Raw genomic sequence first — 27936 nt, 5'->3', positions numbered from 1 at the left:
TAGACGCACCGAGGAGAAATATGGTTTAAAACCTTTTGCAGACTCAACATTGGCTGTCAAGAATCACTTTCTTTGGAAATAAATGAATAACAATGTCATGAATACCAGGATGGTGGTGAGCAGGTATTTCGAAGGAAATAACGGTCCTATTTGTGCGACAGTCTTATTCCGGGTGGAGTTTGCCTGTGCTCAGCGCAGAAGATAGAAGACCAATGAATGTGTATTCCGGCACATAACAAGCAAATGCTTTGAATGATGGCAGACTGTCGAGACCCATGGTGAGTTTGAATTTAATGTGCAAGGTTGAATTGGTATTAATGGTATGAATAATTAATTTATTCACGTGTCTCATATAGTGCTTAAAGGTGCGGTGGTTGTCTTTGTTAGAATAGAATAGAATAGATCAAATAGAATAGAATAGAATAGAATAGAATAGAATAGAATAGAATAGAATAGAATAGAATAGAATCCACTATCCCGGCGACGTCATTAAGCCTACATCAGCTCAACTTTGTGGCATTCAACAGCTATCTTGTAGCCATGGGGTCAAAAAATCACAAACTGGACACTTTTAGCATTAGTTTACTTTTACTTTTTCAGTTTTTTAATCGTCTTCATAGCCTACCGTAGGCCCTACTTCCATTAGGTTAAGTGAAGGTGTGTCTGAGCAGCTGCAGAACATGAGTGTCTCTCTATCCATCCTCCTCAGCTGCTTGCTGAATAGGCAAAGCTATCCATTTGGGGGTTGACAACACAATCGGTAGGCTACCTTTGTGTTGCATACAGTAAAAACAAAATAGGCTACTCACAGATCTTTAAAAATTAAAGAACTAAAAAAGTACAGGCTAGTGTTTACAAAGTAGCCTATCAGTCTGTTGGCAGTCTCTGTGGCAATTGTGATATAAATGTAGGACCTCATGGGGTCTTTAATTCACCACAGCAAGTGACACACAATCACACACGTGAGCGTCGACACATCACACAACACAACACATGCAATCAGGGGTCGGCAGTGAAAATTGTTCCCTGCATTTATCCCATCCAATCTGGGGCAGCCAGGAGCAGTGGGCAGCCATCGTTCATGGCGCCCGGGGACCAAGTCCTAGTGCTCAGTCCAAGTCTGCTTGTTTTTAATATTGGGTTCTTTGGGAGGAAACCCGTGCGAACACTGGGAGAGGAGAACATATAAACTCCACACAGAAAGGCCCTGAAACCTGCTTGCTGTGAGGTTACAGTACCAAGTACTGCACAACCGTGCCGCACGTGAGCGATTTTGGGGTTGCTCGAGGACACCTCTGCATAATGCCGGGAGCTGGGATCAAACTGGGGACCGTGCAATAATATACCACCGTTTTAAGCTCTGCTGATTACTTGATCCCCCTTTTTTCTTTTGTGGTAAGGGGGTGGTATTTTTGTGTCCATAGGCTACAAGCAGGACTGCACATGACCTAAGATGTACCATTCTGTTAACAGCAAGCTGTAATCTGAATACTATTGCATTGTTATTAATGAACAGATGACAGATGGTTCTCTCACGTTACTCCCCAAATCAATAAAGATGGCAAGAAAGGCTCTTAACCATGAGCCCTATCATGTGTCTTCTCTAAACTGCCCCAAAAAGAAACATCAGTTTGGGTTCGCTAAACTAGAATAGAAAAGTAAACACTTGATATCTTTAACAGTGTCCCAATGCTAAATTAAATGAAATTAAGAGTCAGTTATGTGCCACCTTACTACTCATTGTGCGACATTGTATGTGCTTGTGTTTAGATAAATCACATGGACTTCCTAGGACAAAACAGAACATTTAGTGATTTTGTGTGTATTTTTCAGGTTGGCATGGGTGACAGTCCGTCATGAGTATATTGGCCTCAGGTCCTACCAGGTCCCCTGTTCTGCAGATGTAAGGCACGTGAAGCAACTCATCCATGAGGAGACAGACCTGCCTGTCACGGAACAGCAGCTCATTCACAATGGCAAAGTGGTAAGTCATAGGAATTTTTCCCCCCGAAACTTGTCAATTGCTGAAGAATATAGAGCAGCATGCCTTCGTTACAGTAGAGGGTTTTAAGCATCTCTGGCTGCACGCAATGTCGATAAGATGAGTAAGTGACTGTTCTGTGTGTGATACTACTGCTTTCTCTCATCTGCCTCTCACACTCCTCCTTTGTTCACCGTTTGGAACTGTATCAAACAGGTTTATAGTAGACTTGGTTAAAGTGTGCCATTACATAATGTCAGATGACATCAAGACTGGTTAGAATAGCTACATGTTCCACTATATGAAGCTACAATAGCCACAATTTATGACCATAGATGTTGGCTACGATACAGTGATCCAGGGATTGAATTGTAGCCTATTGTATTGTAATTTTTTGCCAGGGCCAGATTAGGACTTTTGTTGTCGCTGTCTAATTCTTTGGTTGTGATGATGTGCTGGCCGGGTCTTTCTCTTTCCTGTGTATGTACATGACTCAACTGAAGCTGCTTTCCACAAAACAACAGTGGCTAAGTGAAAAACACATATGTTTGAGTGCCAATAGATAAATGTCCCCATTTAGAGGGTCCAAATGTTTTTGGTGCTTGTTCATTACCAAAGCGACAAATGTGACACAACCCTCACCATCAACAATGGCGTTATTGTGAGATGTAGGCCTAAGGGAACCCTGCTGTTTGAGAGGACAGTCGATTGACTCATCAGTCTTGGTCTTCATCATTTGACTGCTTTATAATCACGTTGGTCAAGAATGCAGACAAGGGACAGAGGTCCTTCTCTTGTGTTACAAAAGTATGACTGTTCTTTATCTGACACAATATGAGATCGAAGACTAAACTAAAGTCTGTTTTGTACTGCCTGTTTATTACCCTTCATTATATGAATGAATGGCATTGTAAAAGACAGTTGTTGGGAATCAAATTAGCTATGTACATTCAAAGACCATCCTAGCACAGGATTAAGGTTTGTGATTGGACTGCCTACAGAATGATCACCCTGCCCAGTTCATGCCAACTATGCACTACAGTATATAGGATATTGTTGCAGTTCTCTGAATTACTTTCATGGAAAGATCTCCAATGGCTCTGACTCATTATGAGGTGCATGACTTTCCAGTCAACCGGATGAGAAGGGTCAATTGGAGGTCTTATTTACTGTATATAGTGTTGCACACATTGCACATATCATTGTAAACATGTTTTATGTTGCAATTCATATTCATGTACAAATTCTCGAAAATACAGACTTAAATAATTTGTTCATATATTTGAAATGGCAGATTCAAGAGTCAGATTGAACTGCCATTTTGCTGTAGGTCTTCTGTACCTTTTACTGTAGCATACACCATAGTGGTTATTATGTATGCCATTAGTCAGAATGACCGGAGTGGACTCCACTGTTTGCCCCACGTAGCCTAACTGAGGGATAGGAACAGGTGGGATCCCTAGCAGCCCCTCTGATGTCACACTCAGAAATAAGCCACAGACCACATCCACGATCAACTTCAGTATGGACACTTCAGACCTCGCTAAACCTAGACCAGTAAAGCTGAAATGGTTGGGCAACCAACTCTCCATGAAAATTGAGATCCAGCCTTGCTTTATTTGATTACCATTGTAAAAGCCGCTTTTCTGAAAGCTTGGCACCATTCCAGCGTCCATACTTAGCTTGGGAATGTCTTGCTTTGGGGGATACTTCAAGGCAGTAACAAGTTTAGTCCTTCCCCTTGTGCTCCAAACACATTCTTCACTGTGCCTCGCAGAGCCAGAAGATTCTCTAAAATTATTAAACCGGCCGGCTCGAGAGCCAAAGAGAAAACCCTTTGGATGTCAAGTGTGTTTTATGGTTATGGATGGATACACATATTAGGGATATAGAAGAGAATAGAAAATTCTGTTGGGTCGATAGTTTTTTATTACTTTTAATTTAGGCTTTAAAACTCAGTGGTACAACAAAGGACCAGTACTGTAGTGTCAGTGGGCTATTATGGCCAGTCAGCTGCTTGCATTTCTCTGTCGACCTTTTCCACCATTTTGTACTATTATTGTTTTTAGCTCCGGCTAAAGAAAGGGAAAGCAGCCTGCTGTCAGGTCAAGATAATTAAATACTCAACATCTGAGTCCAAGCGGCGTTGCTTACATCGTTGTCAACAGGCAACGATGCCGTGAAGTATTTCCCGTCAGTTATGTGAGCAGTCAGTCTTGGATGAGGAGAGAGGCTGCGTGGCAGTACAGTAGATTGCGGACGCTTCTCCTGCCAGGGTGCCTCTGCTTGTGCCAGAAGCGCTGAGCGAAGCGAGTTACGGTGCAGATGAGGGGTTTCACCTTGGAGCGCCACAGACAGCAGTCTTCAGGTTCAGCTCAGGCTGCTGACTATTGATCCTGGGAGAAGCTGAGTGATTGTGTATCACGGTGATGCGTGTGCAATAATGTTATCCCTACAGTCCTGCAATTCTTCCCAGTAGACAGTAGAATGCAGTATATTTATGAGGCTCATGCTTATAAGTAGCCTTGAGAACCAATGGTTCTCGAGCCTAGTGGCCCGTAGGACAAGAGCCTATCTCCTTAACTTAGTACACCCCCTGTACATGATGTTAGTATGTCACAGGGACTTACCCCCAATCCAACCCTTTATGCTGAGTGCCAAGCAAGGAGGCATTGGGTACTAATTGGTTTTAATAGTCTTTGGTATGACTCAGCTAGGGATCACACCCCCAACCTCCCAATCTCAGGGCGGACACTCTAACCACAAGGCCACTGAGCTGGTATGCTTATAACGTTACCATTTTATTTGGTATATGGGCATGTTTGGCTTTATTTGGTATATGGGGATGTTTGGCTTGCTTAAGCAGAGCTGTATGTTTTTAAGATGAAATCCATCAAATAAAATCAGTCAATGTTCAATTCTATACAGTCTACAGTATAACTTTAATATCATCACAAAGAATTCCCATGTGTCCTTCAAGATACAGTAATTATGTACTCATTGTCATTCTAGTGCAGTTACCCAAAGCAGTCGTGTTTCTTTATAGGAAAAGCAAAGACATGTAGTTTATAGAGTATAGTAGTACATCGTGTTCAATGCATTTTCTGTCTCCCCCCCCCACCTCAGCTGGATGACAGAGTGCAGATTGGGACCCTGGTGCCTTCTGGGAGCCCTGAAGTGTCCATCAGGCTGGAAGGAAGAGGCTTGAAAGGGGGAGGTAAAACTAATGTTGACAATGTTGAAATCAAATAATGATATGTGCATAGAAGTGGTTCTTAAGATAAGTGTATTTACACTTTAGATGTTTTAAACTCAGTTGTATTTCATGGTTTGTTTACAGGGAGGTTTGGGCAGACCACACCGCCATTGGTCGAGTTTCTGAAAGACATTCTGAGAAGGTATCCTGAAGGAGGGCAGATTTTAAAAGTAAGTGTAACTTAGATACTGTGTAGTGTTTAGTAGGCCCACCCACGTTGTTAATGAGCAGCCATGCCTGGATCTACAGCAGGGCCAGAGAGAGCAGAAACATCATGGGGCTTGGGCTCAAAACAAGGTGTGCTCATCATTATTACCTAGCAACATCACCTCACACCAACCCAGAGCACAGAGCTCCAAACTGCCCCCGACGCATCATCAAATCAAATCATCAAATTAAACATATTTATTTGAGAGAAGAAAAAAAAACAGTTCACCTATTTGAGTCAATATAGGAGGACTGTAAAAATTCTTCCCTGCCCTCTCTCAATGAGACAATCAAGCAAGCTCCTGGGAAATGTTTTAACCATATTAGCATGACATGACATTACATTATAAGAAGATAACACTATCAAAAATAGAGGATTGAATAAATAATTACTAATATTTTACTGGAATGAACCAATTACAGGATACATAGCACACAGTAAAACACACTGACATGAACATGTAGCAGCTCCTAGAGAATATTGAGTTGACTAGATATAACCAGACACATTAGTGTGTTTATTGGTTTATTGTCCCCCACCCGGTGACAGCCAAAGGCCGGTGTCATGTCGTCCGTCCGTCCATCCCCCGTAGTACCAGAATCCACCACAAAAGGAGCACCTTTCCAATCCATTCTTCGATTGACAGGTACATTTAGATTTTTACATCAAAAACTATGCTTGATGTCTCAGTATAGTCTCAGACAAGTTTACTCTGGAGACCATGTACTTTCTACATCCGCAGAGAGTAGAGCTTGAGGTGTTTAGTAGCTAGATATGTCTGTATTTCAACATTCATTATAGGACTTTTGACCATACAGGTGCATGAATTTGTTTGCACACTACATGGAGAATTGTAATCTTATTCACTCTACCATGGTTTGTAGAGAGCTTACTTTGGTCAATCATTGATACACATGATGTGACATTAGTAGCACTAGATTTGTCTGTACTTCAACACAACAACATTATAGGACTTTTGACCATACAGGTACATGGACTTGTTTAACAACTAGCGAATGTTGCGTCTAAGGGTCATGCCTCTTGATTCCAGATTACTGGCATGCTATATAAAATCACACATTATGCCATCTTTCTTTGGTTCATTATAAACAAACAAAGCCAGAAAATTGAGGGGTCTTCTATAGGGCAATATAGTGGGATCTCTGTATAAACACAATAATGAGAAGCAGGGGGCTTGATACCACAAGGGAACATGCATAATGGGTGGGGGACAACATGTTTACATGTCTACAGTACTGGTTTTGATGTAGAATTGTTTTTCATGTCGCAAGATGAGAAGGGAGAGTAGATTCAAGATTTATTAATTGGTACGTCATTCATATTGGTACGTCATTCCCCAAGTATAAGGGAGTAAAATGATTGAGTTCTGGCTCCTCAGCCTTGCAGCAAAAATGTGTCTCTGTCCATTCACACACTCCTCTCTCCATGTGCTCTACCTCCATTGTGGCCTCTATATGCTCATATCACAGGATTTGAAATTATTGTTTTTTTTCTGTAGTCCGATTATAGTCGATTATAGTCCCTATATTATAGGGAACAAACACAAAAGGGAAATATCTCCAGTTTTTTATGAGACATTGCTGAAATTGACAATACATGAACATTGACACAATTTTTAAGAAGGATTAGATAGAGATCCTCATGTACTGTAGTACAGTGGATAAGCTCTCAACTGCATTTTATGAGAAAAACATGTATTTTCAGATGTGGAGGGAAGTAATTCGACCTCTGAGGAATGTTGTTTCCTTCGTCCAGCCACAGTCAGGTGGCTCTGGTGTCTCTGGATCCAGGACCAATGCCTGGTTCCAAAAGTTGGCCTGGTAGCAAGTATGCTTGACGTGCTGCTTGACATACTGCCTGAGTGCTGTTTCCTGAGTTGGAGGAATGTTGGGGGGTGGCTGGGGAGCAGCAGGAGCATGGCCACTATCGGGGCTGGCATAGGCAGAGTAGGCAATGTGTGAGGCAGGGTAGGAAGGGTATGAGGCAGGGTAGGTAGGGTATGAGGCAGGGTAGGCTGAGTAATAGGCAGGGCAGGTAGGGTATGAGGCAGGGTAAGTAGAGTATGAGGGCGGGTAGATAGAGTTTGAGGCAGGGTAGGTAGGGTGTGAGGCAGGGTAGGGTATGAGGCAGGGTATGTAGGGTATGAGGGCGGGTAGATAGGGTTTAAGGCAGGGTAGGTAGGGTGTGAGGCAGGGTAGGTAGGGTGTGAGGCAGGGTAGGATATGAGGCAGGGTAAGTAGGGTATGAGGGCGGGTAGGCACTGTATGTACAGTAGGATGGGAGGCAGGGTACAGTAGGTAGGATTTGAGGCAGGGTAGGTAGGGTGTGAGGCAGGGTAGGTAGGGTGTAAGGCAGGGTAGGGTATGAGGCAGGGTAAGTAGGGTATGAGGGCTTTATAGGTAAGGTATGAGGCAGGGTAGGTAAATGGTAAATGAACTGCACGTATATAGCGCTTTTACAATGGCCTCTCATTCACCCATTCACACAAAAACATTCACACACCAGTGGAGGCAGCTGCCATGCAAGGTGCTAGCCTGCTCATCAGGAGCAATTTGGGGCTCAGTGTCTTGCCCAAGGACACTTCGACATATCAGAATCAGAATTAGTTTATCGGCATTGTATTTAATATACATTGTTGTGCTTACAATACAACAATGGACAAGTGCAATTACAGGACAGGACAGTGCATGCCAGGACTCGTCTCATGCACTGTAATGCAATTGGACTACACAAGAGTCAGTGCAGTAGTCAGTAGTCAGTCAAATTGCAGGGGCCGGAGGACACAATCAGAGGGGAGCCATGTTGATAAGACTCATGGCCGAGGGGAAAAAGCTGTTCCTGTGTCGAACAATTTTAGTCTTTAACGACTGCAGCCTCCTGCCAAAGGGGAGCGGTGTGAAGAGGCCGTAGCCCGGGTGGGAGGGGTCGGCCATGATCTTTCTGGCCCGCTTCAGCACCCTGGCGTCGTGCAGGGCCTGGAGGGAGGGCGGGGCCTGGAGGGAGGGCAGGGCGCAGCCGATCACCCTCTCCGCCGAGCATATCACCCGCCGCAAATTAGTCTTGTCCTTGACTGTAGCAGTGGGGAACCAGGTGGTGATGGACAGGGTGAGGATGGACTCGATGATGGAGGTGTAGAATTGTACCATCATGGTCCGTGGCAGGTTGAATTTCTTCAGCTGCCACAGAAAGTACATCCTCTGCTGACCCTCCTTGATCAGGTTGCTGACGTTCAATTCCCACTTGAGGTCCTGGGAAATGACAGTACCCAGGAAGCGGAAGGAGTCCACGGTGGAAACCATTTCCACTGTCTTTAGAGCGCTAAGCTCCAGGTTGTTCCGACCGCACCAGGACAGCAGCTGTTCAATCTCGCACCTGTAGGCGGACTCATCCCCCTTGGAGATGAGTCCTATGAGGGTGGTGTCGTCCGCAAACTTCAAGAGCTTCACGGACTGATGGCTGGAGGTACAACTGTTTGTGTACAGTGAGAATAGTAAGGGGGAAAGAGGAGTTGTCGGGAATTCGAACCGCCAACCCTCCAATCATTGGACAACCCGCTCTTCCTCCTGAGCCACAGCCGCCCCAGTAGGTAGGAGGCAGGGAAGGTAGGGTATGAGGCAGTGTAGGAAGGGTAGGTTGGTTATGAGGCAGGATAGGGATGATAGTTGGGGATGAGGTAGGGTTCCAGGGAGCAGACAGCTCATGGACGATCTTGAGGGGCGGGCCAACGCTTGACCTGGGGGCGAGACATCTGGTTAAAGATTAGATTAGATTGCTTATATAGTTCACAATGTGGAGACTGGTCTGCCTCATAAAACAGTCTCTTTCAAAACACATACACACATACAGTCACATCACAATAAATAAGTTTTACTTTCAACACCCAAATTTGGTATTGAAAGTATCAGAAGTAGGGTACTGTATCTGTACAATCCGATTCAACTGAATATTCAACTGAATATTCAAACATTATATTACCTCATTCCAGACAATGACAGATACCCTGCTTCAGATACTCTCAATACCAAATCAGGCGTCCCCTCGCGTCTGCTTGGAGAGCGTGTTGCAGCGGGCGTGGAAAGAGCCAGCAGCGCCAGAGGGGGGGCCCGGTGTTTGGTCCTGTTTTGGGCGTGAGGGGTACCTTGTGGTGGGGGTGTACAGTAATGGGGGTGTTAGGGCTACCAAGGAAGGGGGGTGTTAGGGCTAGTGGAAAAGGACACAAGAGCAGATACGATAGGTGTAGGGGGACAAGCCCACATCGGGGCACATTTATTGGTCAGGCGAGGGTCAGGCAGGGACGTGGTAGTCGGACAGGAAAGGGTCAGGCAGAAACGTGGCAGTCAGACAGGCGTAGGGTTCAGGCAGGAACGTGGTTCTCCAGTCCGGCAAGGTTCAGGCAGTGGCAGGGAGGGCGGTCTAGGACGAAGGAAAACAAAAATTGTGAGGTAGGATTTGGATAAAGGTAGGTTAGGTTGCAGCTAGAGACGTGATACCCACTAGGTTGGTCAAGGATCTGGCACTGACTGCTGAGTAGCCCGGCTTCTTAATCTGGCTGAGATGGGTTGATTGTGTCTCTTCCCTTTCCCTCATGGCTCATCCTCTGAGAGAAGTGTTTGTTGTGTTTTGTGAAACGGCCAGTACACCCATAACTGCTGCCTCCTGCCTTCTTTCACAATCGTTACAATATTTACGTCACACACAAATACATCTTAACCTTGTTTAGGAATAGTGCAACTGCTCTAAAAGTTCAGTTAATTAGCTAATAAACAAAACAATAAGGAGGCCAATTACCATTGCAAGACAGGCTATAGATTTATACTCACATTGTCTATACATAATGTCACATGTCTATATATAATACCGCATTTTCTGTGGTTGCTTGGTCTGAATAGTGTTGGGAAAGGCTTGGGGTGATGTGGTGTTTGAGTAAATCCTTGAAAGGGTAGGACAGAAACGGGTTGGGGCATGGCGTTTCGCAGACCCTCTAGGAGTAGGCTCACAACCCGCTCTGTGGACAGAGTATTTGCCTCCACAACTGCCGAAATAATTCTCTCTTCCCTTTCATGGCTCTCAGCCAGCTGTGCTGCCAGCCGTGCAATCTGCTGCTGCTGCATTCTCTCCAGGAAACTTTGATGCTGGGTAGGCCTACTCCAGGTCGACATAGTTGTTCCAACTCTCTGTCTCCTTGCCCCCACACCTGCCAAAACAGAGTTTATTTATGAAGTAGATATTCATTACAAATCGTCTATTCAAGCTGGGCCGTCACTCAAATCCAGGTATACATACTGTATAGAGCATTAATAAACTGACATTGCATTCAGCTTCTAGATTATTTTTGACAGAATGTATTGAAACTTACCAGTAGAATCTGGTAAGAGATACAGAAGCAGCAATGGAGGTAGGCCTAGATGGTTTCTCACTGGTATCCTGTGCTGGTCCTGCCACTTCAGGTCGTCATCATCCTCTACAAACACCCACACACAAGGGTGAGATAGGGATCTCTTTCCTTCTCATTTCGGTCACGCCATGATCCAACCCTCTCTGTCCTAGCTAGCTCTGAGATAACATTAGCCAACTCATCCTAGTAGGAGTTTTGATCACTCTCTTACTGAATCTCTCTGAAGAGCTAATGCTCTTCATTATTTTATTGTTTTTCCTGTCAAGGAGCTGATTCAGAATGCAGAGGATGCTGGTGCCACAGAGGTCAAGTTTATGTATGATGAGACAGAGTATGGAGTGGAGTCACTGTGGTCTCATGACATGGCCCAGTATCAAGGTACTGTAAGCTTTGACTGAGTAGGCTATTCAATATACCACATACACTACAATAATTTGAGTTATATGTAAGAAAAGGGTTAAATTGAGAGTGATGCTCAGTCTCTGTGGATAAGATTTTGTCTGGAAAGTGGGCTCATATTTACAGCTTACTTGTTTTATTGGTTTCAGGAACTGCGCTGTATGTGTACAACAATGCAATGTTCACAACTGAGGATTGGAATGGAATTCAGGAGATAGCGAGAAGCAGAAAAAGAGAGGATCCTTTGAAAGTGGGGCGATTTGGGATTGGGTTCAACTCTGTGTACCACATCACAGGTGAGCTCTGCGGTAATGTAAAATAAATACAAAAAAAATAGCCTATACTGTAGCTCCCTCTTTACTTATTCATGAATTTCTGAACTGAAATGTGCTATTCTGATGTCATTCTAACACTCTTGATTCCTCATAGAGGTGAGCTCTATATTTTTTGTAATGTTTTTTTCTTTTTTTCGAATGTTTCAGATGTCCCCAGTATATTCAGTGGAGACCAGATCGGCATGTTAGACCCTCACCAGACTCTGTTTGGAGTCCATGAGTCTGGGCAGTGTTGGAACCTGAAGACAGACGCAAAGGAGATCACAGAGCTGACTGACCAGTTTGCCCCCTACGTCGGCTTATTCGGGAACTCTGAGAAAACCATCAAGGACGGCAGCTTCAGCGGGACGCTGTTCCGCTTCCCCCTCCGCGTGAAGCCCTCCCAGCTAAGTGCCAACATCTACAACAAAGAGAAGGTTCTGGAGCTCTTCGAGTCGTTCAAGGCCGACGCTGACACGGTGCTCCTCTTCCTCAAGAGCGTCCAAGTGGTTTCCCTGCATGTGCGCGAGTCGGACGGTACGGAGCGCATGCTCTTCAAGGTGACGGCAGGAGAGAACCCAGAGAACAAGCGAGAGAGACCCAACTCACTGAAGACCCTCGGGCGAGCCATAGACAGCTACAACAACGGTGTACCCAGCAACAACATCACCTGCGCGACCTACCAAGTCAACATCGAGACACAGGATGAGACGACCAAGGAGACCCAGAGGACCACTTGGTTGGTCTGTAATGGAGTTGGGGGCCGGGGATTGAGCGGCGACCTCGACTCCCTGGCGGACGACCTGAAGTTCATCCCCACCATTGGCATCGCCCTGCCTCTCACCCTCATCGACGAAGTCAAGGGGGCCACGTCTGGTTTCTCAGGGAGGGCCTTCTGCTTCCTCCCGCTGCCCCTTGGGGAGGAGAGCATGACTGGGCTCCCGGTCCACGTCAGTGGGTTCTTCGGCCTCACAGACAACCGCAGGAGTATCAAGTGGCGTGAGGTGGACCAGTGGAGGGACCCTGCGGCCCTTTGGAACGAGCTGCTCATCGTCACCGTCATCCCCCGGGCCTATTATACCCTCATTGTTGAGGCCATCAAGAGGATCCAGTCCAAGAAGGACCAAGACTTCCCTCTCTCCCCTAGAGGAACATATGGGGCCTGGCCAGACCCCAGCCAGATCAAACCTCGCTGGAGGCCTATCCTGGAGCCTCTGTTCCACGACTTGCTGCAGCAGCAGGTGATCTACTCTCTCAGTAACAACTGGATCCGCGTGGAGGAGGCTGTGTTTTCAGAGCTGGACACGGACGATGACATCACAGAGACGGTGATAAACTACCTCCAAAGCTCAGGGATGCAGGTGGCGAAGGTGCCCATCGCAGTGGACTCAGTCCTGGCTACCTACATGACTGGGCCTGGCTGTGTCAAGAAGGTAAACCCTTCTCTGGTACGACAGGTGATGAGGAAGGCCAGACACAAAGGGTCCTCCCAGGAGAAACTCCTGTTGCTGGAGTTCATCCTCAGCGATGCCTGTTACAGTGACTTCATTGGACTGGAGCTCCTGCCACTCCAAGATGAAACGTTTGCTGCCTTCTCATCATCTGTTAGTGATAAGGATGCGATTTACATCGCTTCTGAGGAGTACCCCAGGTACACAATGAACCAGCTGTTCACACTTTCCATATTTTTCGATAAAAGTTAGTATCAAGAAAAGTTTGTATTATCTGACTATAAATGTCTATTTTCTGTGCAGGTCTCTCTACCCAGGGCTGGAGGGGCGATTCATACTGGAGAACATCAAACCCTCAGTGATGAACAGCCTGAAGGATGCAGCCAAAAGTAGAGGTAAACCCCCTCTCAGTTACATGAATGTTCCACATGAAAGTTACATGAATGTTCCACACTTAAGATTTGAGGACTTATTTATTTTTTGATGCTGGTTTCAATTGAGTTGCCAGTGCACATGACCACCTCAAGTAAGCACTGCTTTAGCCAGCTATGCTGCCGAAAAGCTAGCGATTCGATGACGTGGGTGGGTGGTATACTGAGGAGTGAGTTTAACCAGTTCAACTTGGTTACACAAGGCGTAAAGCCAGGGGGTAATAGCTCTCAGTCACCCCACTCCCCAGCTGCGCCCGTAGGACATGAAGCCTGGTGTACTGGCCTACTGATACTGTAGATAATTTATGACTGCTGACTGCTGGTGTGTGAGCTGGCAGATGGGAAGGTTTTGTGCCACACCCTCCACTCACAGCTATCAGACCCTGGACAAGCTCACTCCCATACCCAGCCTGGAGTTTGCCGAAAGGGCCATGAGCCTGTCTGGAGGGGAAGTGCTGAACTAACAGCATTGGCTAGCAAAGCACCTTGAAAAGGCACACATAACAGATAACTTGTCCACAACCTGACACTCTCGTAACCCTCTCCTAAGTCAAATCAGTTTGCGTTGTATTTTTTACTCTTTTTTACTGTTGGAGATGTGTGTAATCTAATCATAAATATGGCCTTGAAGCATTCTTTGTGTATATATATATCCATATGTAATTACTTCATGTGGGTCACAGCAAGGGGATGGTGGTTATTTTTCCACTGGATATCCCCTCCACCCACCCAATACTGAATACATGTTCTACTGGTGGAGAGATGCATTCCCTTAACCCAGGTGTTATTTGATCATGGCCATACAGCAGCTGTGTTGCAAGCATTGACTGGTTTAGTAATGCAGTCCTTTATCCTGCTATAAGCCACACCACAACGGGCTCTGATGCTCATTTTGTCATGTCATCATCGCTGTCTCTGAACAGATTGATAGTGTTCTCTGCTATCAAGGCAAACTAGGACATTGACTAAACATTACGAATAATACACAGTTGGATATAGGCTATGTACAGTAAATAGGTATTTGGGATCTGCATAGTATACTGTAGTAAGACAAGGTAAAAGAAAGTACTACACAAATCTCTAAAACATGTACTTTGACATTAAATTGCAGTGCAACAATATCTTTGGGGGTGTTCAGGTAGGTAATTGTGAGGTGTGGTGTTAATATGTTCTTGTCAGATTTTTTATATTAACCCAAACCAATACACAACATTTAATGGGCTCTAAGACAACTGTGAGACTTAATATATGAAAATTCTCAAATTATTCTGAATATAATATATTAATCAGGAAATCAGTTTGGATGTTTTCTTTATTTAATTTTGAACAACATTACTTTAATTTCATATTGCCCTAAATGTGTTTGTATTGGTTAAAATGTGTGTTCCTTGAAATTGTGTTTTCTCAGCAGTGATTTTTTTTTACAGTGTGAATTATAATGCACTTTATTCATTGCACACACTCCCTCAAGAGTTATAAACATCCAAGTTGCTCTTTCACTTGTGTAATTGTTGTACAATAAAACAAATTGTAATTACAATAAAACAATGTAATATGCTATCAGTGCTGTGTTGCTACATAAGTAATTACAATTCTACTTCACAGGCTTAAGAGCCACTTCATACAGGGTGACCTTTAAATCTTCTAATAGCAAATAACTGCACAATGTGTGCATTAAGGCTACTGCATAAGTGTCTGTGGAAGCTTATTGAGCTTATTGAGCTTATGCATGATAGGTCTTGCTTTTTGTACTGCTTTGAATTACTTCAATATTGTCTCCAGTGAAACTGTATTAACTAGAAATTATTGCAATGAAATGACCAACTACCAATTGTTTTTCCCATTGGCTTATTATCTCATAATGGAAACTATTATGATGTAAAATGTTTTGTACTGTACTCTGTATAATATATGTATATACGTAAATGTTCAATTAATATTTAGAGGATGCATGGTGATCATTTACAAATGTGACATTATGCCCACCTCCCTTGTTCTCTGTAAAGCGCATTGTGTTGCCTCTGGGTATGAAATGCGCTATACAAATAAAGCTTTGATTGATTGATTGATTATGTGGTTTGGGTTTTGACCCTCTCAATCAATTGACTGTTGGGACCAATTTCCCATAATCTATACATAGTAAAATTAAGCACCTTACTTGGGTTAGGTAAAATGAATCATAATTCGAAATGATGATAAAGATGTATGCTAACTTGTGCTTTTGGTTTTGTATTGTTCATAGGAAGACCCTGCACTCAGGTACAAGTACTAACACCTGACCGATCAGCCCGACTCATAAAGGAGATCCTCTCCCTGGCCTGGCCTACCAGAGACTTCACAGTCCAATGGGATCCTGGGAATAGAGAGAAGAAGCACCCTACACTGTCCTGGCTAAAGATGGTTTGGAAGCATCTTTATATGAACTTTCCAGATGACTTAAGTACTTTTGAAGACATGCCTTTGATCCCAAATGTGTCACTGGAGGAAAGTGAGGGCCCTATCGAGCTCCTACGTCTCAAAACTCCTTCCCCAATTGTTCACGTGGATGAAGAGGAAGCTTCACTTTCTGAAAGCCTTCTTGAACTGATGACAAAGCTAGGAGCAGTAGTGGTAAAGAAGCTGGATTCATCTTTGCAGCACCCTCTGCTGAAAAACTACATCCACCCAGCTTCTCCCAGCATGCTGCTGCAAATCATGGACAGATCGTCAACACAGAGAGTGGCCAGCCAGGTCTCATCCTTCTCATTCAAACAAAAGATATCACTCAGAAACTTCCTGGCTGGGTTGGCTGATGTTACAGAGAAAGAGAAGCGTATACTTCAGGAGCTGACCATCTTTGAGAAAGTAGGGGCCCGTTCAGACAAAGACATCCCAACATTTACATCACTGAAAGGAGCCAGAGCATTACATCATACCGCCAAGTACCCACCAGATGTCAAACTGTCCATCAATGTTGTGGGTTGCAGTGATGAGGCATCCATTCGTCTCGTCAAGATGCTGAATGTGGAACAGGTGAAAACTACAGAGTGTTTGAAGATGGTTGTTCAAGATATTGAGAAGGGCTTCTACTCAAAAGATGAGATCATCAAAATCATGCTCTGGGCTCTTAAGCATCTGTCCTTCCTAAAAAATGAAAACTCGGCTGTGATTGGATGGCTTTCAAATCTTAAGTTCATTCATACCATTCCAGGAAAACCTGTCGCAGCCACAGACCTTTTTGACCCTGAACTGGAAATTCTGCAGGACCTGTTCTACTTGGAGGAGAAAACTAGATTCCCCACAAGTACATATACATCGTCCCCCGATATTCTCCATTCACTAAGACAACTTGGACTGAAAAATGAAGTTCAACTCACAGAAAAAGATGTACTCCAGGTTGCAAGGAAGATAGAAGAGTTACAAGGTGGCAAGGAGCCAGAGTGGGACCCATTAGTTAAGAAAGCAAAAACACTTCTGCACATACTGAACAGACAGACTAAGTTAGTCAAGTCTTCAGAAGCTCAGACTTCCCTACAGAAACTGAAATGGGTGCCAGTATGCAAGGACAGACCTCTAAATTACCCAAAGTCGCTTGCTTGGATGGGAGACACTCTGAACATCTGCTCATTCACTGAAATGTGTGATATGTCTCACGCAGTGCTTGTGGGGTCCTCTGTTGCACTTGTGGAGCGCACATCTGCAGGCATGAAAAAGGCCCTAAAGTTGTCTGTTGAGCCACAGGTTGACCAAGTGTTACAGCACTTAAAGGCAGTGAATGACTGGCATAGATCTCAAGCATTTACCACAGAAGATTGGTATCAGTTCCAGCAGATTCTGTTTGAGATTTACAACTTCATGCAAGAACACCTTGAGGATGCAAGAGAGGCAATGAAGTCATTACCCTTTGATTGGGTGTGGACTGGCAAGACATTTTCGTCACCTGGCCAAACGGTTCTGAAATCCATTCCTGACCTAGACTTGCAACCCTATCTGTACTCCTTGCCAAAGACCATTGCAAAGTTTCACAAGCTTTTCAAGTTCTGTGGCTCAGTTGAAGAGGTTGTCCCTAGCCATGTGTTTGAGGTAATTAACACAATACGGCAAAGATGTGAACAAGAAATGACCGAAGACGAAAGCAAGCACGATCTTCTTCTCTTGATAAACGTACTAAGATGGCTGTATAACAGTCAAATATCTGTGGATATTGACATGCATGTGCCCATCCTCTCTTACAAGGACCCAAGCAAACTGGCCATGAAACCCATTCACGAATGCACCTATTGTGACATCAAAGTGGATGATTTGAATGACTTACTTGATGATACATCAGAACCCATCATCTTAGTCCATGATGACATCCCTATGAAAACTGCTGAGTGGTTGAAAGTACCATGTCTGAGTACGAGACTGATAAATCCAGAGAACCTTGGCTTTGAGCAGTCAGGCCAACGAGAGCCATTAACGGTGAGAATAAAGAACATTCTAGAAGAATATCCATCTGTGTCAGATATCTTCAAAGAGCTTCTTCAGAATGCAGATGACGCACATGCTACAGAGTGTAGCTTTCTAATCGACATGCGAAAGAATACTGACATTCGAGAAAACTTGCTTGATCCTGGCATGATTATATGTCACGGCCCCTCCTTGTGGTCTTTCAACAATTCTGTATTCTCCGACACTGACTTCCTGAACATAACAAGGTTAGGTGGGTCAATGAAGAGATGTGAAGCAGACAAAGTGGGCAAATTTGGCCTGGGTTTCAACTCAGTGTATCACATCACTGATATCCCCATTATAATGAGCAGAGAGTTCATGATCATGTTTGATCCAAACATCAACCACATTAGCAAGCACATAAGAGATGGGTCGAACCCTGGAATCAAAATAAACTGGAGCAAACAGCAAAAACGACTGAGGAAATTCCCCAATCAGTTCAAACCTTTTATCAATGTCTTCAACTGCCAACTTCCTCTTGCTCAGGAGTGCCCCTACAAGTATGATGGGACATTGTTCAGACTGCCCTTCAGGACGGAGCAGGAAGCATCAACGAGTGAGATCAGCAGTGTATATTACAACACCACTGACATCTACTCCCTTGTTGATGAGTTCAGCATATGTGGCCACCGGCTCATTCTGTTCACCCAGCATGTTGGCTCCATGGTCCTGAAGTATCTGAAATATGAAGAGCCAAACCCTGCCGCTGCACAAGATGTCGTCGCCATAAACAAAAGTGTCTGGTCATCTAAAGCTGCATATGGACCTCTGAGCATCCTGAAATCTGCTGCAAAAGTCATGAAAAAGGTAGCAAGTACCAACAGGGTGCCAGCAGATATTCCCAAGTCTGGCTGTATCATACGCATTGTGGTGGAAGAGTTTCACAATGTGTTCAAGCGCATAGTTGATCTCCAGTCCCCCCTGTTCAGAGGTTCAGAAGAGGATCCAAACTCATACTTTGAGATGGCTGCCAAAGGTGTTCAAACAAGGCGTCTCACAGATGAAATGCCCCAAAAGGCAATTGAAACAACAAACTGGCTCATTTGTTCATGTATGGATGTAACTGAAGCTCTCAAATTCTCCCTAGGGGAGAGTGGAAAAAGGCTAGGACTAGTGCCTTGTGGGGGTGTGGCTGTTCTGCTCTCAGAAGAGGAGAATCGGAAATGGACAGTGAAGACAAGCACCAGTCCTATGGGAGAGGTGTTTTGTTATCTACCTCTCAGAATCAAAACAGGCTTGCCCGTCCATATCAATGGCTGTTTTGCAGTGACATCTAACCGCAAAGAAATCTGGAAGACAGACACCAAAGGACATTGGAACTCAGTGTTCATGAGACACGTGATTGTCAAGGCATATCTGTCAGCGCTAAGTATGCTACGCTCAATGGCAGAGAGTGGAGAGCTGCTGGATTACCAGTACTTTGCAGCATGGCCTGATCCGAGCATGGTGCATGATGACTTCACATTGATCAGCCAAGGAGTCTACCAAGAAATGGCCAAAGCCGGCGATGATGACCAAGCAAAAGTGTTCTCCGATGGCAAGACCTGGGTGTCGATCAAGCATGTCCGATTTCTAGATGACACCTTGCTCTGTAGGCCAGACATTGGCTCTGCTGCATTCAAGATATTCTTGAAGTACCTGAAGAGGAGTGGCCCACAAGACCTCTGTGCAGTTGAGCTTCCTGATTGGGTGAAGGAGGGGTTTGACGATGCTGGGTGCAAAGGGAAGCTGATGGAGAACACCCTCACAGAGAAACAGTTCTTTTCAGATGTATTTTTCCCCAATATCCAAGACATTGACAAAGAACTGCGAGACCCTCTGGTGCACTATGTCCTGAATGAAAAATTGGATGAATTTGCATCAATTCTGGGAGAGACACCATGCATTCCATGCTCTGGTCCTGATCAACAGTTGGTTTTACCATCCAGGCTCATCCATCCAGAAGGTAGAGTTGCCAAACTTTACAGCACCGATGATGGTAGGTTTCCTGAGGGAACCACAAAAGACTACCTGAATCCAGTGTGCCTGGTCAAGTTAGTACAGCTGGGCATGGTAAAGGATGACCTCTCATGGGAGGACCTGATTGAACGTGCTGAATCGGTGATAGATCTAAATGAAAATGATCATACTGCTGCATGTCTCCGCAGCAGTATACTCCTCAGCCTTATAGATGAGAAGCTGAAAATGACAGACTCTGGAGCTGACAAGATTTTGAAAAAGCTACAGGATATCTGTTTCCTTCCATTTTTGACAAAACCTGCAGGGTTTTCATTGCCATGGCATGGAAACAATTTCTCTCCTTCCACAATGTTCTCTGCCAAAGAGCTCTTTACAACTGACCACCAGGACACAGTGTGCCTGATGAAACCAATCCTAAATGAAAACTCCCCATCTTTCAAAGGTTGTGGCCCAATCACACTGGCTGTCAAAGACTCTCTTGGACTGATTAGAAAGCCCACAGTTGGACTAGTCATCGGGCAACTAAAGGAACTTTCTAAATCATTTGACGGAGTGACTCTCTATCAGGAAAACATAACAAATGCCTGTTACAAATATCTACATGAGGAGATGCTACAAGTTGATACTGCAAAGAAACAAATCACGGAGGAGTTGAAAACCTTTAACTCCATTCTTGTGGAGAACACATACGTGAATCCTTCCAAAGTTGCATTCCACCTGAACTTTGACGCAGCACCATATCTCTACCAGCTTCCCAACAAGTACAGAAACAGTTGCCGTGAGCTCTTTGAGAATGTTGGGGTCCTGGCAGGCTTCAAAGTTGAGAATTTCTCAGCGGTCCTTGAAGTATTGAAACAGGAATGTGGGCGAAGGGCACTCTCCGAGGAGAACTTCCAGCTTTCTCGCAGAATCATAAGTGAAGGCATATGGAGCTTAATCAGAGACAAAAACCAAGAATTCTGCCAAGCCAATTATGCAGAGATTCTCCTACCTGATACTCATCTTACATTGCAGCCATCAAAATCCCTCTGTTACAATGATTGTCCGTGGATCAAAGTGAGAGACACAACTGTGAAATATTGCCATGCAGATATTCCAAGAGAAGTTGCTGTGAAATTAGGAGCAGTTCCCAAACGCCACAAAGCCTTGGAGAGGTACGCGTCTAACATCTGCTTCACTACACTTGGAAGTGAGTTTGGACAAAAAGAAAAACTCACAAGCAGAATCAAAAGTATTCTAAATGCTTACCCGTCAGAAAAGGAAATGCTGAAGGAGCTCCTCCAAAATGCAGATGATGCCAAAGCCACTGAAATCTACTTTGTGTTTGATCCAAGAACCCACTCCATGGACAGAATATTTGATGACAAATGGGTGCCAATGCAAGGTCCATCTCTTTGTGTTTACAACAATCAGCCTTTCACTGAGGATGATGTCAGAGGAATCCAGAACTTGGGAAGAGGAACAAAAGAAGCAAACCCTGGCAAAACAGGACAATATGGTATAGGATTCAACTCCGTCTACCACATAACTGACTGCCCATCCTTCATTTCAAACAATGACATTCTTTGCATCTTTGATCCACATGCACTGTATGCACCTGGGGCAACATCTGTCAGTCCTGGAAGAATGTTCCGAGACTTGGACTCGGACTTTAGATCTCAGTTTTCTGATGTCCTAAGTCTGTACTTGGGGGCTCATTTCAAGCTTGAACGTGCCACAATGTTCAGATTCCCCATTCGCTCTAAAGAAATGGCCAAAATATCAGAGATCAACTCTGTTCCTGCATCTGACCGAATGGTGCAAAACCTTCTGGACAAACTAAAAACTGATGGGGCAGAGCTCCTTATGTTCCTGAACCACATGGAGAAAATTTCAATCTGTGAAATTGAGAAAGCTACAGGGGACCTCAAAGTGCTCTACTCTGTGTCTGCCAAAATCACAGACGGTGACCGTCTAAAGCGCAAGCAGTTTCATGCCTCAGTCGTTGATAGTGTTACAAAAAAGAAGCAGCTCACCCAAATCCCAGTCCAACAGATAACCTACACAATGGACATAGAGGACTCTGACAGCAATCTAACAACTTGGATGGTTTGCAACAGATCTGGCTTTTCCAGCATTGAGAGTGTCTCAAAAAGTGTAATCTCAGCCCACAAAAATGAAGACATTACTCTGTTTCCACGTGGAGGGGTGGCTGCATGTGTGAGCCATAACTACAAGAAACCCCACAGAGCATTCTGCTTCCTGCCCCTCTCTCTGGAGACTGGTTTGCCCTTTCATGTCAATGGGCATTTTGCTTTGGACTCTGCCAGAAGAAACCTCTGGAGAGATGACAATGGAGTAGGGGTGAGAAGTGACTGGAACAACAACTTGATGACAACTTTGATAGCCCCGGCCTATGTTGAGTTATTGATCCAGATCAAGAGACGCTACTTCCAGGGACCTGATCCCACCATGACTGTCATACAGGGAACACCAATTCACATTGTGAAAGACACTCTGAGAAAATTTCTCTACTTCTTCCCTGTCAACAAAGTTGACATACAGCCAGATTGGTACTGCCTTGTCAAAGCAGTGTACAACTGCATTCAGGCTGACCTGAAACGTCTTCTTCCTGTCATGAGGGCACCTCACATTGACAACACAGACATGCACTCTGCCATCTACATCTCCTGGGTGAACACATCCACTTCAAACAAAGGCCGGGCCTTTTTTGACAATTTGCTCCAGGATGAACTTCAACATCTGAAAAACACAGAATACAACATGACAACACGCAAGTCTGTAGCAGAGAATGTATACAGACTCAAGGCCCTGCTTTTGGATGTGGGCTTCAACTTGGTCCACAGTTGTGATGAAACAGCTAGTCTTTACTTCTGTCTGGAAGATGCAGGCATTCCAGTGAGCTACATAACCTCAGAGGACGTACGTGAATTTCTACTCACTTTCTCATCCCCTGACACATCTTGCCAAGTTGGAAAACTTCCATGTCGGCTACAGCAGTCAAATTACAAACTCTTCCACAGTCTGAAACTGCTGGTTGACTACTGCTTCAAGGACATAGAGGAAGATGAAGTCAACATAGAAGGGCTACCACTGCTGATGACAATGGACAACATGCTCCAGGTGTTTGATTCCAAGAGACCAAAGTTTCTAACCACACACCATGACCTGATCTCAACAAGGAAAGAGCTGTTCATGAACACACTGTACTCGAGGTACAGCAATATCCTGATGAAATCTGGTGTTGCAAAGGTCTTTGACATCTGCAGTTTTGGTGAACTACTAAATTCTGTACTAGCTCGTGAGTATCGAACAAAAACGTCTGTGAAGTGGAGAGACTCATATGCCAGTGAGTCATGGCTGAAAAGTGCATGGCACTTCATCAGTGAGAACATTGCCATCAAAGAAGACCAGGCAGACATCAAACCCAGTTTTGATACAGTACTTGAAATCCTGAAAGACTGGGCTTTGCTACCAGGAATCAAATTCATGGTTTCAAGCAACAAGTTGGTTGTGCCTGACCAAGATGTGCTGTTGCCCCTGAGTTTAATAAGCACCGCTATCTTTCCAAATGGCCAAAACGACAAAGTCTTCCACACTTTAATGAAAAGTGGATGCACTCAGCTAGCAGTGAACAAAATGTGCGTCAAAGAGAACCCCGTTCTGCCTTTTCTGGCACAGCATACAGCAAATATTGACAATCCATCCAGTATTCTAAAAGCACTGGAGTACATGATTCAGACATCTGCATTCAAAGCAGGAAGCTTGACTGACAAAGACTTTGAGGCCCTTCTGTTGTATTTCAATTGCAACTTGATCAACCTATCACCAGAGGACGCCCAGAGTTTGAAATTGCTCCCATGCTTCAAAGCAGTCAGTGGCAGATACATAAGCATCGCAAACTTTGGTTCATGCTATGTTCTTTCAAAAAGCATCCCCTCTGCTGATATGGAAAAATGGGCCCACACAACATCCTTTGCCATCCTGGCTGACAATCCACAGTTAAAAGAACTGTACAGCTTTCTTGGGTGTATGCCAATTGATGATCTGGAAGTCTACCTGAAGCACCTCCTACCAAAGTTTGACAGTCTGTCATATGATGCCAAAATTGAACATCTTGTCTATATGAAAGAGAGACTTCTGGGTATGGAGGAATCATGTGTGATGAAGGATCAGCTGTATGAGAAACTAGAAAGTTTATCGTTCATCTATGACTACACAAACAGACTCAAGCCTGCCAAAATGTTCTACGATCAAACAGTGAAGGTATTTGAAGTCATGCTGCCATCCAAATCATTTATCCCCAATGACTTCTTCAAGAAAGTCGAGCATGCATCCAAACCAAAAAATGGAACTGCATATCTCACATCCTGGATCACATTCCTAAGAAACATAGGTTTGAAATACATAATCTCTCAGCAGCAAGTTCTTCAGTTTGCAAAAGAAGTCAGTATTAAATCACAAACAGAGAATTGGTCAAAAGAAAAAACTCAAAGCATTGTTGATATTCTCCTCAATCACATCTTCAATGAGAGGACAGATCTATTTGTTGGCGCGTTTCTCAAAGAACTCTCGATGATACCATTCTTGTGTCCTGAGCGTGCACCCACTGACCTGACTCGGCTTCATGGCCAGTACCAAGAAAATAGTGGCATGCTCCCTTTGATTCGATTCAGTGGATCTCAAGTCAACCCAAAATTCAAACAAACTGATATAATTCAACTGCTTTGGACATCATGCCCTATTCTCCCAGAGAAAGCCACACCATCAGGCATCAAAGACCAGGAGGGAAGCACACTCACTGGCCAAGAACAACTTGACCAAGTGCTGACTATGTTAAGTGTCAACTTGGAACCACCCTTGGACAAAGTCATATGCAACTGCAAAAACATCTGCAACATATCCAACCCAGACGATGACATGGTGAAAACTAGAAACAAGGTCCTAAGGTCCACCTACGAGTTTCTCAATGCAGATAAAAGAGATTTTCGCTACCAGTTACGGGGGGTGGCTTTTGTCATGGTTGAGGAGGGCTGGAAACTTCTGAAACCAGAGGAGGTTGTCATTAACCTGGATAATGAATCTGACTTCAAACCCTATTTATACAAACTACCACTAGAGTTGGGCACCTTTCACCAATTGTTCAAGCTTCTGGGCACAGAGGATGTTGTTTCAACAAAGCAATATGTTGAAGTGTTGTTTCGCATTTACAGAAATTCAGAGGGCAAGCAGCTTGACCCAAATGAAATGAGAACTGTGAAAAGGGCTGTGTCAGGACTTTTCAAAAGTCTGCAGAATGACCCAGTGGAAATACGCAAAGACCTTGAAGGCCTTAGAGACCTGATATTCTATCTACCAAGTCACGATGGTAGACTGGCCAAGTCAAATAGTCTAGTATTTGATGATGCCCCACACTTCAAAAGCAGAATTCAGGGCAATGTTGGTGTCCAGATGCTTGTTGACATGAGTCAGTGTTATCTCGGTAAAGACCATGCCTTCCATACAAAGCTGATCATGCTGCTCCCACAGAAGCTAAGGCCAAGACTACTGAGTGGCATCCTCGAGGAGCAGCTGGATGAAGATTCTCCCAAAATGTGCCAGTTTGGAGCTCTCTGCTCTCTTCAAGGTCGCCTCCAGCTCCTACTCTCATCAGAGCAGTTCATCACAGGACTGATCAGAATAATGAAGCATGAGAATGACAATGCATTCCTTGTGAATGAGGAAAAAGCCATACGTTTATGCAAAGCACTTTGTGAGGGGTTAAAGGTATCATGTTTTGAAAAACTTCAGACAACACTGAGAGTGAAAGGTTGCAGCCCCATCCCACATAGCCGGAGTGAAACACTGGCCTTTCTGAAAAGGTATGGGACAGCTGTTATTCATCTCTACATCCAGCACTCAGACAGCAAAGACATTAATTTCCTCTTAGCACTGGCAATGACACTTAAATCTGCAACTGACAATTTGATATCTGATACTTCCTATCTGATCGCTATGCTGGGCTGTAATGATATCTACAGGATCACAGAGAAGCTTGACAACCTTGGTGTTAAGTATGACTCTACAGAGCCCTCAAAACTTGAGCTTCCCCTCCCTGGAACCCCTATACCAGCTGAGATACATCATATACTAGTAATGGACCCCATGAATGTGTTTTACCCTGGAGAATATGTGGGTTATCTTGTAGACTCTGAAGGAGGGGACATCTTTGGTTCTTACCAGCCAACCTACACATATGCCATCATTGTCCAAGAAGTGGAGAAAGAAGAGGAGGATAACCCAAGCTTCCTTGGGAAGTGCTTCCAAATTGACATTGGTTACAGTGAGTACAAAATAGTCAGTTCCTTGGATTTGTACAAATTCTCCAGGCAAGATGACGGTACCCATAACATTCGAGACAGTGGTGCCCCATCGACCCCAACAACTCCTCCAGAAAGCCGCTCTGCTGGCCCACGAATGGTGCCTCCTAATTTTTCTGGGAAGGAAAATCAAAGACCCCTTCCAACAAAACAATCTCCCAAAAAGATGAGGCTCAGTGCACTGCCAGAAATCTTGAAAGAAGTGACCTTAGTAATTGAGCAAGCCTGGAAACTTGCTGAAACTGAGAGGAAGAAGATTATTCGCCGACTGTATCTCAAGTGGCATCCTGACAAAAACGCAGATAATCTAGACATTGCAACAGAGGTCTTCAAGCACTTACAAAATGAGATCAACAGAATGGAGAAACAGTCTGCGACAGAGCAGAGTACAGATAGAGCATCTAGGAGGACTTTCACAACATCCTCCACCCGTTTCCAGTCAGAGAAGTTCTCATTTCAAAGGTTTTACACATCATGGAATCAAGAGGCAACAAGCCATAAGTCGGAGCGGCAGCAGTTCCGAGAGCATTACACTGGCTACGCAGGTTCATCACATTCTAATCGCTTCTTCGTTCCACCGACCTTCAAATCTGTCGGGAACCCAGTGGAAGCCCGCAGGTGGCTCAGGCAAGCAAGGGCCAACTTTTCTGCAGCACGAAATGACCTTCACAAAAATGCCAACGAGTGGGTGTGCTTCAAATGCTACCTGGCCACAAAACTAGCATTGATAGCTGCCGACTATGCTGTCAGAGGGAAGTCAGACAAGGATGTGAAACCCACAGCACTGGCACAGAAAGTGGAAGAGTACAACTCACAGCTAAAAGGACTTGCCAATGATGTCCAGATCCTAGAGGGTTATGGTGTGGACAGCCTACGAACTCGCTATCCTGATCTTTTACCCTTCCCCCAGATACCCAATGACAGATTCACATCTGAGGTGGCCATGAGAGTGATGGAATGTACAGCACGGATCATCATTAAACTTGAAAATTTTGTGCAGCAAAAAATGTAATCCTGTCATACGGTACTGCTGTGAAATAGTAGAGCGGTTAGTCTTAGAAAACATGCATAGATCCTCTGAAAACAGAAGGTAATAGTGGCTATGTGCAATCCTGATCTGTACATTTATTATTGTTTTGAGGCAAATACAAGTGTCCAGCTGGAGCTTAGATATGCAGTAGCCCTGTTGGTTCTGTGGCCCATGCACATTGTATACTGTATATGTATGGCTATCCATATCCTAACAATAAGCTGTCTTAAAGTAAAATACAGTTTCTTTGCCTTTTACAATAACACTGATTATGTTTTGCTGTGATGCTGTACATATAAAAGCCCCAGCAATCGTTTTTTAAACCAAAGTCTCATATTGAATTGATAACCCAGTACAACTGCTGCTTTTTACTTTAACTTTTATAAGATTATATTTTCCTGCCACAAATAACCAGTTGATTGTAATTTGTTGATACCATCTAAAATGCAAATTAATCTGTTTCTAGACATGTTTCTAGACACTCTCAGGTTGCAAATGTTGTCATGCAGCATATTGTATCTGAGCATAAATCAACAATCATTTGTTTTTGTAAAATGTACTTTCATTCTTGTTTAAATTGTTGGTTTTCTGTTATTTTTTCTTTACAAGTTGTAAATCTTATGTATCACAGCCAACTGCTTGTACATGGTCAATGCACT

General features: G+C 44.2%; 1 protein-coding gene across 1 annotated transcript; it reads left to right on the top strand.

Annotated features, from left to right (window-relative positions):
• Window positions 1-255: 255 nt before the first annotated feature.
• On the top strand, window positions 256-27634 carry sacs (sacsin molecular chaperone; the record flags this gene model as incomplete). The annotated part of the gene is made up of 9 exons (XM_084447873.1): window positions 256-278; window positions 1834-1984; window positions 5108-5198; window positions 5322-5407; window positions 11128-11239; window positions 11410-11556; window positions 11743-13225; window positions 13329-13420; window positions 15699-27634. The coding sequence occupies 9 exons, from the start codon at window positions 256-258 to the stop codon at window positions 27257-27259; spliced, it is 13746 nt and encodes a 4581-aa protein (XP_084303999.1). The 3' UTR covers window positions 27260-27634.
• Window positions 27635-27936: the final 302 nt, after the last annotated feature.

Source organism: Borostomias antarcticus (assembly GCF_949987555.1).
Source record: "Borostomias antarcticus genome assembly, chromosome: 1".
In the NCBI taxonomy this organism is placed as follows: domain Eukaryota; kingdom Metazoa; phylum Chordata; class Actinopteri; order Stomiiformes; family Stomiidae; genus Borostomias; species Borostomias antarcticus.
The sequence above is the reverse complement of the archived record's forward strand: the minus strand, read 5'-3'. Positions and strand labels throughout refer to the sequence as shown.